The sequence below is a fragment of the Prosopis cineraria genome, unplaced genomic scaffold (assembly GCF_029017545.1).
Source record: "Prosopis cineraria cultivar Desert tree isolate PC_DT_omini unplaced genomic scaffold, ASM2901754v1 PC4, whole genome shotgun sequence".
NCBI classification, from domain to species: domain Eukaryota; kingdom Viridiplantae; phylum Streptophyta; class Magnoliopsida; order Fabales; family Fabaceae; genus Prosopis; species Prosopis cineraria.
The window spans coordinates 6,442,705-6,456,854 of NW_026555335.1; the positions used below are offsets into that span (position 1 = coordinate 6,442,705).

General features: G+C 34.4%; 1 protein-coding gene across 1 annotated transcript; it reads right to left on the bottom strand.

Moving 5' to 3' along the window:
* Positions 1–1,208: 1,208 nt before the first annotated feature.
* LOC129308704 (conserved oligomeric Golgi complex subunit 3) lies at positions 1,209–14,150 on the bottom strand. Its single transcript, XM_054950025.1, has 25 exons — positions 13,931–14,150; positions 13,556–13,639; positions 13,336–13,443; positions 13,127–13,171; positions 12,962–13,036; positions 12,766–12,861; positions 12,269–12,346; positions 11,708–11,793; positions 11,499–11,565; positions 11,267–11,329; positions 11,056–11,157; positions 10,788–10,892; positions 10,566–10,658; positions 9,988–10,076; positions 9,020–9,239; positions 7,902–7,988; positions 6,932–7,048; positions 6,794–6,826; positions 6,489–6,575; positions 6,349–6,411; positions 4,294–4,410; positions 3,586–3,678; positions 3,057–3,182; positions 2,103–2,203; positions 1,209–1,594 (listed from the first exon to the last, which is right to left on the bottom strand). Exons 1-25 carry the CDS (start codon positions 14,012–14,014, stop codon positions 1,465–1,467), a joined length of 2,349 nt encoding a protein of 782 aa, XP_054806000.1. The 5' UTR covers positions 14,015–14,150; the 3' UTR covers positions 1,209–1,464.

A 14,150-nucleotide genomic window follows, 5' to 3' on the forward strand; every position in this document is an offset into this window, starting at 1 on the left:
CATATTAATATGAAGATATCAAAATTACAAATATCTTTACCAATTAGAATAAGAAGAAGAGGATCGTCAAGAATTTTTTCGCATGGCTATATGATACCCAATATTATTAGGTTAGATTTGAACATTAATGAGACCACTTAAAAGTAGTTATTTCAAAGGCATTTTGTGTATTTACATGAATTCGAATTCAAAATACAATGCTCAAAGGATTATAGCCTTTCACTAGGATTACTAATTGTTGATTGGTTCAAGATTTATGTGACATTCAAAATTTCTTTTCATTACAATTGTCATGGTCTGAGTTTTTCCCCTTAATTTTATTCAACTTGTTTTTATTCTCATTGTATTACTTTTTTATTATTTAGTTTTTTTTCTCTCACTCACACAAATCAATGAGTATAGGAAATGTTTCTTAGAAATCTCTTATTTTATTTTATATATCGTATCGATTTTCCCTCACCTTTTTTTCGTTTGGTTACAAATATATTCAATTATATGGCTAATATGAAGGTATTGTTTATTCGTTTTATAACCATTGTTAGCCGCTTATTACCCTTATAAGAAGACATCAATATTTCCTCCTCAATTGAAAGTTTCTTTGGATAAAGGAAGAATCAGGGGTATAGCCTACTTAGAGATAGAACTTGCAACCTTCTGAAAAGAATGCTTGCTAACATTGTGACACTGACCACTGGTTTCCCAAAAAGTTACGATCACTTCTTTCTACCATATCCTAGTCCCAATTTGCTAATGATTAGTGATAGGAGCCTTGGTAATCTTTGGACTTGCTTTGCTGTTGTGAAAAATGTCATATTGTTCACTAATGTGATTCTCTGAAGGATTAGGTAAAGCTTAAACAAAATGGCTTTTCCGTAATTCCATTTTTTATCCGAACCTCGTGCCTTTTTATACCTCGCCGGAACTGGGTCGGCAAACAGAAAAGGAAAGGGAGCAAAAATGAACAGCCAGGGTAGCTTCATACCTCACTAACACAGCCAGATAGCAGGATTGATATAACTACAAGAATATGATAAACATTACAATACATTAACGGGGCAATTCCATATAGATCTCGCATATCGCGAGACCACCTTAATACCTTGAGAGAAAAAAGGAACTAAAAATAATTCTACTCTATTACACCGTTTAACCGCCAATCAGATTGGCAGTTTCGTTGGATGCTGAAACAAAAAACCAGTAAAATGTCCTTTGAAGGCAAGTATAAAGCTAGTTGCCTGCTTCATTCCAATACTATCTGAGGTCCAGAAGATCACAGAGAAAATAATGTAAAATGTACAAGATTAAAAAAAAAAAAAAAACTCACCAATGTCAAAAAATTGGCAAAGATGCTCTGCAGTAAAACTAACTAGAGATGAAAATAGAGACAACACAAAACGCAAGTCTCTCTATGTTTAAGGTTATCCAACCCATGGATTAAGTTATTCAACGGCCTCTACAAATAGATCAAAGGAGATTGTCAAGCAGAGTTTGCAAATCCTGGATGGATATCATATTGATGTTCTGGATCTCTTCATCGGTGTATTCTGATTGTAGTAAGGATCGTATTTGGGCATGGGCTTCTACAATATTTGTCCTGCGGGGAAAAATCCTTTTCAGATTGGCGATGTTCTAAATTTTGCATAATTAGAAATCTAGTAACATATTCTGAATCATAAACCCAAATATAAGATTAGAATTTAGAGCCATATAAATTAAAGCAGCTGATCATAACTTGGTAAAAAATGAGCATTAGATTATATATGCCACGGGCATAACTAATGATAGAGGATATTTATCACAAGAGAAGCCACAGTTGAGATCATAATAAATAAAGAAAAGGTAGCAAGATTTTATTTTCTTTCCTTTTTTGTTTGTAGGGGAGGATTACTATAAAGGCAGAACATAATTTCCTTCTTGGTTGCTATCGTGCTTGGAGAGGTTCTCAGAACACATCAGCTATTCAACAAAACTAGCCATTCCCACACAAAGATACCATGAAATCCCAAAATAAAGCGAAATGGGAAGTAAAAATCAAGATGCACCTGTTAATTGTGTGCAGACGAACATTTAGATAACTATTCTACATCTACTTATTATCTTACTTTATTGGTTTGAAAAGTATTGTTCTTGTTGAGGGATTCTGCAGATAAAGCTTCATCTTTGCTATCGCTCCTGGCAACTGATCCTGAATTTCAGTCCTTACCTATTGAGAACATAAAACATCTATTAAGAGACTAGTTGAAACTTGACAACATGCATGTTAAACTTGAATCACCAAAAACACGTCTCCATATTACAAAGTTATACACACTGCATATAAGGAAAGGATTTAAGACAAAAAAAGTAATAGTATTAGTAGTCATAATCAAACGAGTAATGGCAAATGAACAGAGAGGCGTTCAGAAAAGAGTGATATCCTCTAACATTTACACATCATCACTATTCCAAGTCCTATTGCTATTCCAGAAGTAAAATAGAAAAGAAAAAATACATTTACACATCATCGAGGAAATTGAAGTATAGCCATCATAAGGTACAACAAGCCTTCCCGCTTTTGAGTTCAGCATGGTGACAGTTCTATTACTCTATTATGAAAGTTATAACTAATCATGAAAAACTATTCATCAGCTTTTCCCTAAGAGTTTAAGCTTTCAAGATGAAATCAGAGGTTCGATCAGGAATAACTATATTCCTCTTCTAGTCGTGTCTAGACATGACATCTATCGAGAAGTAGACAGTAGACACAATAAACAACTCCCTTTGTTTCAGCATGACAAATTGTTCTCTTCCAAAAGAAAATTTGATTGGTTTAGCTTACCCATTTCACAATCTATCCAGCTCCAAACGTACGATCCAAGGTGCTACACATTAAATCTTAAATGATAGTAAGAAATTCCCAACTCTAGGGTGGAGGTTGAGATGCAATTAACAAACACAAAATTAATATAGACCATACAGGGGCTAACAAGCAGTATGGATTCTCCTCATGGGATCTTTCAGAATAGTATTTTCCTAAGTCCAATAAATAAGCCATTCATATTACTCAGATGAAGTACCTTCTGAATAAGTTCAGCCACCTTATCTGGAGTAGCAAAAGCCTGCTCCTTCAAGGGTTTGGACATAACTGACTCTAGCTTTTGATTCTGACCGCCTGAGGATAATGCAACTTTGACTGCGGTCACCTACAGAAACAATATGGAAAATCTGCTAAGCATCTTTTTTTCCTTGTGGTGATGATAGACGTAGTTTAAACATGATAAACAAAGACATCACAGGGATTGTAGTAGTGAAGCAGATTTGATAGCAAAGAAGACTAGAAAACAGATTTGATAGCACCAAAATTGATAGAGAATAAAAGAAGGCTAGAAAAAATGAAAGGAGGATATCAGAATACTACAAGAATAAAATCGATAGAGATAACATGCGTAATTAAGACATAAGATGAGCCTCCTGAGCATTGCAAGAATCATGCCCCAAGAATCAGTAAACTAAAAATTCTACAAGTGCCATTGCCTTAGAACCTTGCTCTGGTTTCATCTCACTAATTCATAAAGCAACAAACAATTTGGTGACTGAAATACAAACCTTTGTAACAAATGAGAGCAAAGGATCAACGACTTGCTTAGTAATTGACATAATGAACTCCTCACAAGTGGCTTTAAGGGTTTTTTCCAGCTCCTGTAACAAAATGGATGTCAAACAAAAAGTGAAATGCCAACAATACAACTATTACATAAGTTGACCATCGCCATTAGCAGCAAGTATCCAATTCCTATAATATTATAACACCTATCACTGTATGCAGCAGAGCTACATAAGAAATAAAACAATTAATGCTGATGCCCGTGCAATTCCAGTCATGATTATGCATGACTCAATCTGAAATTAGTAAAAAAGCTCAGTGGTGAAATTAATTTTGATTGGCTGTTAAAAATGGAGAAACTAAATCAAAAGCAGAAGAAAGTGGTAGCTCATGGCTGCAGTGACAGTGAAGCTGAAAAACCTGATATTATGTTAGCAAGGGAGCGTAGCGAATTAAAAATTAAAACTAAAATTACATGTAACTACATACGTTAGTAATCTAAAATTTATTCTCAAGGATGCACGTGCAGAAAGACAATATATACTCCTAGTTTCTCGGGGGGAAATAGGTCTATATAATGTATTCTTAAATCAGCAAGACCATTATACTAGCACAACACTGGCTGTAGCACAGTGTAACCAGACAAGTGATAAGGTGTTTGCTATACAAGTCATCTCAAGAAACCACATTAACAAGACCATGTAACAAACCTTCTTGGTGTCAATTTGACTTTCCAAAACCCTTGGAGACAAAGTCCTTGCCAATGAAGTTGATCTTGACCAGTCAAACAGTGAGGCTTGACCTCTGAGGATCCGTCTTAGATGCTCCTGAGGGATTATTTTATATGCCCATATCATAATCAGACGTTCTTACAAATACTAACCCTAAATCAGTAAACTTCAGATAAAATCATATGCAACAAATAAGCATTTAGAGGTTTACTTATGATTAGAAATTCTTCATACATTAACCATGTACTGAACTGGGAATTACAAAATTGCAGTTCCCAGACATCACATAAGTCTTGTTCAGGGATTAAAATAATGTTTGTCTTGAATCTAAATTTCCACCCAAAAAAAAAAATGAAGTCTTTACCAAAATTCATGATTCGATTCACAAATTTTAGAAGGCAATAACTATTGTCATTCATCATCGTCAAATTTATGCAGGTTGGAGCCATGACTCAGGGAAGATTCCAAGATGATTTGGTTGTCTTGGGGAAGACATCAACTTCCTTTGATTGGAATCATTGGTCATACAAGTAGTGCTTGTAGTAAAAAAAAGTCCCAACATTGCTTAGCAGATAGAAACCTCTTAAGTCAAAGTAAAATGAGAGAGAGAATAATGAGAAGTTGTGTGCTCCTTATTAGAGAATGATCAGCCAAATTCTCTCTCTTCCTCACCTTCCTCACATAATGATTATGAAGGAAGTGCTTATGGATTACACCAGCGAAGCCCTGTGAATTTGTTTTTCTGGGAAAAATCGCAGTCACTTGCTAAACCACTATTTTCCAACTTTAAGACCCTAAAGCAGACCTTTCAATTACTTGACATAGCGCCTAAAAGCCCAACCTTGATTAAGTATCCAAAACAATATACTTGTTATGTGATTATTGAAAAATAATATAGGGTCCGTTTGGATTTCAGTTGGGTATAATAGATTATGAAAATAATTGATTAAGTGGTAGATTTTAATCATAATTGATTATGTTATAACGTAATTTGTTTGGATACTGTTTTTTTTAAAATTGATTTTAACAGAATTGAAGATATTTGGATAATTTAATCAAAATTAATTTTTAACTATATAAATTACTATATAATTTAATTTTTAAATATCAAATATTAATTTTTTAAATATATAAAGTTTAAATTTTATCAAGGAAAAAAAAAAGAAAAAGAAGAGAGTTTAATTTTATTTTTATTAAATTATGTGCTTTTTTTGTAATTTTTTCTTGGGCCTGTTTTTGTAATTTTCCCCAATGTTTTTGACAAACTTTTGGCAGAAAGCGGACGGAGGGAGCTTCTGGAAAAACGCGCATTTTGGCCCATAATCGATTTTTGATCAATTTTGACTGTTTGGATAAATTGACAAAAAAAATCGATTTTGGGTCCAAAACGCGCGTTTTCTCCTTATCCAAACGGGCACATACTTGTCACGTTTTAATGGGAGAACCTATCAGGATCCAAAAACCAATACACTTGCCATGATTCAATTGGAGAACATCATAGGAAAGACATAAGTAACTGCATTCAAGCCCCCCCCCCTTTTTCCAAATTATAAACCCCCCAAAATGATGAATTCATCCAGCACATTTTCTGTATCCAACCACAGTTCCCTTTAAACATCAATCATTAAGTCTAGTCCAACATCAACTAACAATACATGACCCCTTAACTATACATTACAGACCCTTAATCCTTTTTCTGGCTTTTAGAAAAGGAAACCTAAAGAACGTCAAATGCCACAATAGACATATCAGACTAAGTGCACGTATCATTTACAGGTGATCAAAAGTACATCTGCCAAATTGACCTTCAAAATGGTAAAAGCAACTTCCACTTGCATTTCCCAAACTGACTTTTCATAGCTTTTAGGTTTTGCGGATGGGCTTTAAAAAAAAAGGCTTTTCTACCCAAGCACAGTTTTAGTGGAAGTTAGTTTACCAAAAAGAATTTTGGTGTATCCAAACACCCACTAAGAAGAAAGCAGACATATTGCACTCAGATTAAGAAGTACATTAATAAGGCTAAGAGACACTAACCAGCAAATGAGAGAAATCAAGTTCCTTATGTGTGACGGAAAATTCTATATCAAAAGGTGCTATCTGAAAAGCCAGAAAATGATTTTTTAAATACAATATGAATGAAAAAAATTCACAATAGAAGAGCATATAAGGATTACCTGCTCCCTTAAAATTAAAAGATGCTTGATAAGAAAAAGTTGTCCATCCATTGGTGATGATCTCTTTGCAACTAATTTGCTTGCTTTCTACAAGAGACAAGAAGAATCACCGATTATAAAACAAAGTAAAATTGGAAACATCAAGTATGCCAACATATCTTATTCATATCAAAGTCTCCATGATTAAGAGAAGTTGTGCACTTCTAAAAATAAATAATATTGTCTCCTTAACATGCATATCTTAATCACATTATTTAAACATGATCACAATATTCCATTGCGTTGATAACTCACACTTAACTTACCTGAATGGATGTTGAGCAAACTTCTACAGCTTCCTGATTTAAAAAAAAAAAAAATTTAAAGCAGGCTGCCAATAGAATATTCGAAGGAAGTAAACACAAGACAAGAAGCAATAAGAGGTAAAATAAAGCCTCTAGTACCTGAGCTAGACCTGTGAAAACTGCAGACTCCAAACAACGGTACAACTTAGAAAGACATGATATAGTTTTCTCTAGGGGTGGATACCAAGTCTTAAATACATCAGGGTTCTCATCAACCTACAAGTTCAAACCAAATGACAGAAGATCAAAAGATAAAGTGATAAATGATAGAATGTCATGTTTCTACATGCTTATTAGATTGCTAATTCTTATTGTGTGGGCCTTGTATTCAGCCAAACAAAATTAAATTTGTTTCAAAATTTGTTAGTTGTTGCTAAGGTTAAGAACACTGCAACAGAGTGTACTCCCTTTCCTATATGTATTGCATGTAGCTTCACGTGAACCAATCATCAGAAAGCTCGTTATATTAGTCTGAATTTTTCAATAAGCTATAGGGAATAGGATCAAGTTAGTTATTCTCAACCACCTACCTACCTCTGTAACAACTACTTTCTTATATTGCATACACATTCATTACCACAAAAGCACACGCAAATCAGAAACAAGGACATGAGATAAAATTTGGCAAACTCATAACTCCAAAATATTTACCTGCCATTCTCGTAGGAAAATAAGGGGCAGAAGGAAGATGGGATAGAGTCAAAATCAAATTATCAATCTCAGCCATCATATTTCAAACGCTGGTAACTTATTTGTAAAAATTGATAACCATATCAGTTTCTAGTTCGATAAAATTTATATATGAAAAGGAAAAACGGTCAAAAAATCATAAGTAGGATCACCTAATCATGCATATGCCTCCTAACACCATGGGAAAACACGACTCAAATAAACTACTTTCACAGCCTCAAGAAGCAGAGAATTAAGTAACGCATCAATCAGAGTAATCTAAAGAACATTAACCCAGCTAGACCAATAGAAGATACGTCAAGAAATCTTTATCTTCAGCAAAAAGACCTAAAGTATGTATTCAAGCTCAAATAAGAAATTGCTGAGAAAGACACTTTACGGCATTGATTTCTGATGTACTCTCAGAAGATAGCTTCAGCTTTTCAGGATAGTCCAAGTCTTCATCAGATGGTATGAAATTTGCTATCTGCAGAAAAAGCCAAAAAAGGGGAAATGGGTTTTCATTTTCCAAGGAATCAAAATACTAAGAAGGGCTATTTTAGTTCTTACGATAACCACTTTAAGGGGAAGATATTCTCAGTTAAAAGTTATAAATCAATATTAGAAAAGTAAATTCTAAAACGAAGCAAAATCATTAGTAAGGACACCTTGTTCAAATTCTAATCCTTGTTAGAAAGAAATAGAAAGTGGCAGATTCCACTTGCAAGTAACAGCTACAAGAAAAGGGAGGGTCAAAAGTAACTTTTTAACCCAAAAATGACAGTTTTTAGTATGCCTTGGTATCAGATTGTTCAAAACAAAATGTTAGTGTACTAGGCATTACTAACAAGTAAAAACAAGTGATTCATGGGTGAGGAGGAGGGTTTTGTTAGCTCAAAATCACGTGATTCAGCCAAAAGCAAGTAAACCTGAATGAAATGGTTAAAAAAAAAAATCAAGTATTAGGTATTACTGACAAGTAAAGACACCAACTGCAAGACTTCAATTCAAAAAAGGGCTGTCCATCAATCAAATCCCTCGACAAGCACATCCAATGCGACTTGAGTATATAAAAACATAATTATCTATTTTACATGGTTGTGGATATTCAACTGCTTTCTTAATGCATTTGTTCAAGACAACTGATAGTCAAGTTAAGGTAACTAGGTGACGTTGTCATCCAGATACCTCAAAATAAGATCCAACCGCCACATTTAATTTAATCAGAAATCTAAAATACTTTCAAATTTAGACACAGTTCAAATATTGGAAACAAGTTTATATTTGGACATCCAAAAATTTATGAGGTACCTGCACATTTCCAAACCACCATTTTATATTTGATTATCTTAACAACCTTAAGATTAAAAGTAAGCCAATTATTTTTCCAATCCTTTCAGCATTGACGGATAAAACAACCAGGGGTCTAGAATCCCAGCCAGCAAAAAAAAGAAGTCTCTTTATCATCATAAAAAAGAGAAAGCATTAGTGTTAGGGGGGGATCAAAAGTAATCATACCTCATCACGGATATGTGTACGAGCACGAAAAGTCAATCTCTCATGCACATCTGCTAAAATTCTCTCAAAAGTTGGATGTAAACCAGCTAGAGATTCGCTCCTTCTACTAAGCTGCTCTCCCAGGACTTCTACTTTAAGTATATCAACAAGTTCACAAAGAAAATCGATGTTTGTTTCATGAATAAGCTTGGGCCGTAATGTATCATACAGGTACGTCGACCTGCAAGCAAACTTGATCCAATCAAAACTTATTTGTAAAATTTAGGAAGAATCATCCTCATGATGTTCTATTGCTTTTCATGTCACGTGCTATTAGACTCATCTGGGAAATCGCTAAACATTTGGTAGACACAATCAACTTCAGCACTTCAGACATGAATAATAACAATTATTTGTTAATACAATAGTCCTAGGAAATATTTCCAGTGTATAATGCTAGATAAGTTAAATGATAAATGAATATCATTTTATTCCAAAATGTTTGTCAATATGAGTAAAACCTAATCCACCAATTTCACACCATTCTATTCCATTTAAAAAAAAAAAGAACATACAGCGTAATAGGAGATAAAGATGACAAACAAACAAGCAGCGGAAACATATCAAATTTATCAATGCCAAAGAGTTCGCAATCCTACGCATAACCATTATACATACAAGTAAATAATTAAATGCAACTGTAGGCTTCTAGAAACTTCCATTAAAAAAAAAAAAGAGTTCCAGCCTTCCAGAATATCAAGTCTGGATTTGAAGGGAAGGGACTCAAATCTACATATTTTGTGCATTCACCAGTGCCAAATTATACAGGACATGGTAGCACCTTAAACAGTACGAACAAATATTCAGTGGATATTTCAAAGCTTATGCATACAAAGGAATGCATTCACCAAATGCATGCACCTGAAACTCTGTGAAAACAGTAAACAAACAAATTAAATTAAACTTGTATGATAGGAATACAAACTTACAGAGGATCCATTAATGGAGCCAAACTTGAAATATCCTTGGAAGAAGATGGGAAAAAATGATCAAACAGTTGGTGTTCAAGTTGACAGACCTGCAGTTAATAACAGTCAATAAAAGTTCACCTAGACCTGACTCGAGCTATACACTTTAAAAAATTCAAATTTATCATAAATAACTAAAACCAAGTAATTACATAAACTATAGCACGTATTCCCATTCTTTTCCTCTGCTTACAGTGCATAAGCTTTGTATAAACTTGCAATAGGTTTATTATGGAAACATATAATCAAAATCCTTTTGACTTTGGGACTTTGGTAAGTAGTCTTCTCAACTTTGAATGCAGCAACTACCACCATTAACCTTGAAAATCGTCTTAATAACTACCTTCCAATTATGGAAAATCACAAATTTATGGATACTTTAATTTCAAATTATAACACCAACTCTGTCACAAAGCAATCATAAACCAGCCAGGTAAATCCCTTATTAAACATTCAAGAGATTTCAATCAAACAAGAGACCAATGACATGCAAAGTGCAAATGATAAAAACAGATTGCTATGTCAAAAAGAAGCGCTACCTGTATGAGATATGCACATCCAGATCTAGTCAATGATGGCAAGGCCTCCTTCTTGGAAAATTCTGATATGCGTCGCTGCACTATACCTCTTATCTAAAGGAGCCAAAATAAAGGAGCATGGAATCACTGATTCAGTATGAAGGAAAGAATACAGAAAATATGTAACAAGCAAACAAGTATTTTTATTCCGGGAAAAAAATAAGTAAACAAGTATCAACTCACCAAAGAGAGACGTTGCTCACAATATAATCTATGGCATTCAGAAAGGATTTGACCATATTCTTTTCTCGATGACCTGCTTTCAATTTCTTCTAGCACTGGCTTCAGCTGCAAAATTTACAATTCTTCATCAACCAGAGGTGTAAAAATATGCTGTAAAAAGGAGCACCAGAATACACACATTAAAATTGTCCAATGTATATTCTACTTATGATAATTCCATGCCCACTAATCCAACATATTTATTAAAAATTGAGAAAGAAAAGCTTACCTCACTTGCTGCTGCCTTGAAACGAACATATATCACAGATGCCTCCACCCCCTCAGAGACAGATGCTTTGTTGCCCCCACTTTCCTGAATTGCTCCTTGGACCTAATGTAGAAGTGCATGCCAATTTACATAATCATTAATTTCCCAATTTTCATAGGCTTGAAGTATTCATGTATGCATATATCTACTTAACTAGTTAAATAAACTTCACCTGAGAAGAGGCACCTCTAAGAACAGCAAGTACATGAGAACGCATCAAGCCTAGAGCTCGAGACTGTATAATCAAAATAAAGTCAGAAGCCAAACTATTCAAATTTATATATATATATATATATATCATACATGATGAATAACTTCCAACCAACAATAAAGGACCAATACTAGTTCTTGCATAGGATAAAAAATACCTAAAAAGCAAAAAAGTACTACATACTCTCATGTACCTGAAGTTGCCGGAATTTAAGCAAATAGACATTGGATTCTGCATACTGTGGATTGCTTTCAACATACCTATATAAAGAGAAAAAATAAAAAATGTTAACGTGACAAATGCTAATGTTCACTGTGAAAACTCATAAAAATGCAGATAATTGACATAGTATAGATGCACGATTGGCACAAAGAACAAGAATGAAATGTAAGCATTACTCACGTTATGCATTCATCAAGCCTTTTAAGAAGTGGGAGAAAGTTTTCATTCCCAACATTCATATTTGGAGAATAAAAATTGGTAGCGACCTGGAAAATAAAAAATAAAACATAAACAGCAGATATATTATTACAACAATCTTAATTTGCTCTACAGCCTCAACTGCTTAATTAAAAAAAGAAATCAGTCTTAGGAGTTCCATTAATCTCAAATGATAACATAAATAATTATATCTTAAGTTGAAGTAACAAATATTCTAACGGCTACTCCAGCAAATAGATTCCAGGCAAACATTGGCATATTAACCTTCTTTGGAAAGGGGGAGGGGTTTGGGGCCAAAGTCACATCAATTACATGTTCCAAAAGAAATGTCTAATGTTCTCACTCACCACAGCCACTATCCCAATGCCCTAACTATTAAGAATATGGCTTCTGTGTGTTCATTAAGCATTTCACATTCTTTAAATAGTCAATAGCTTATTTATCTATTAGATTGGAAGAAAATGAAGGACCAGAAGGAAAAGCAAAGCAAAAGCTCCAGTCAAGCCAGCAGTCAAACCTTACATTCTCCAGTTCATCAAAGTAGTTGAGTTTATTACGAAGTGCTTCTGCAAAATCAATCAGCCTTTGCTTCTCTTGAAGCTGTAACAGGAAAAATGGAGCAAGACAACGAAATCAGTTATATCAAACTTATAATGAAAAATCTAAGGTGCTTTCACCAACAACTAGATCCTACATACTTAATTCTCCAAATAAGAAAAAAATAGGTTCTATAAAATGCATTGCATGTAACTCATTTACCATACTGAAGATCTACACAACTTTGAGCCCAAGGGTACCTCAACAGAGAAACCTAAAACCTCAATTCCCATTTACTTTTTCTCCTCACTTACATAAACCCATGTCCCATGCTCTGACCATGAAATTAAAAGGACAACAGACAACATACAGCCCCCTAGATTATCAATGACTAAAATTCAAAATATGACCTTCATAATAATTACAGCCAACCCTCTACAAAACTTAAAAAAAAATTAAGGTGAGAAACAATAAAACTGCACCAATCTGTCACACGCATCATGTAGTGTTTTAGTCTTTGTAGCAACTGCCTGATGCTGCAATTGGAGTTCATTGAACAAATCAAGGGTGTCATCAACCTGCACAAGAGCAGAAAGTCCAAACAACAAATTACATGAGTAAACAAATAATCATAACCATAAGAGACTGCTGCACCATGCCTATAAATAAATAACTCGCCTGCTGGAGAATATCATCACATGTTTGTATGCGCTCTGTTAAAGTGTTCACATAGTGTTGATACTTCTCTTCTGTCTACATTAGGAGAATGAATTTGAGTATAATATGCAAAATTCATACAATTTGAACCTTTGGCACAGGGAATTGTTAATTATGATTACTAACCTCTGACTTCATGGCTGATTCAAGGTCTGTAAACCATTTGTAAAACTGCATGAAAGAGAAAATCACATATGTAAACTCGTGTCTTTATTATGTAGCTTAAGAAGGTTTAGTAATTATCAGTGTGGTCAGAAGAGTCATATTATAGAATGTTAAATAATCTTCATTAAAAAAAGGGGTAGACGCGGGGAACAAATCAATTAAAAATTCACCTGATTCGTATTGACCATAATCTCCTCAATAGCTCCAGAGTTATCCAAGGATTTATCCTTGGTGGAAACGGTCAAGCCAATTTCGTGCACTGCTGCATTATCTACAGCCTATAAATAAAGCTCAGATTATGTTAAAATGAATTGTAGTGATGTATCCATCAGAATTACAAGTATTAAAAAAAAAAAAACAGCGCATTCTGGCAGTAGCACAAAGCTTTACCAACTTGGCCGGCATTGCTCGCTCAGCAACCGCATGAGAAAGCGATACAATTGCAGTTTGTTGCTGCTCTGTTAAAGGAGCATTCTGCAAGCACATATCAAATAACATTCAGTATAATAACTTCAGGAGATTTCTTAGATCTGATCGAATAAAATGCAAAACAAATATATCATAGTAAAATCAAATGCAATTGAAGTTGGCAAGTACTGAGATCTACAAAATTCAGCCATTGCAGACAGAAGAACGGAAGAAAAAAAGAGCTCAAAATCAATTAATTCGATTCAAATCTTGAAATAAACAAAGATTGGCAAGCACAAGGGGATCTGCGAGTGAAACTATCATTAGAAAGGATGCAGGATGGAGGAGGAAGTGAACCTGTTCCCAAGTTGATGCGAAGTTGTAACCTCTAGAAATGGCAGCGTTTCTCGGAAGGCTTTGAGGTGGATTCCTGCTTCCCATTTTTCAGAACGGTGGTCGTCTCCTTCCTCTGGACGTCAGGCCCAGTGCTCCCTCCTCGCTCCTCCTCCTAACATGACATCCCACGGACAGTCGAAGAAAGAGCTACGATTTTTACGACAAAACGGTGCGTTCCCTT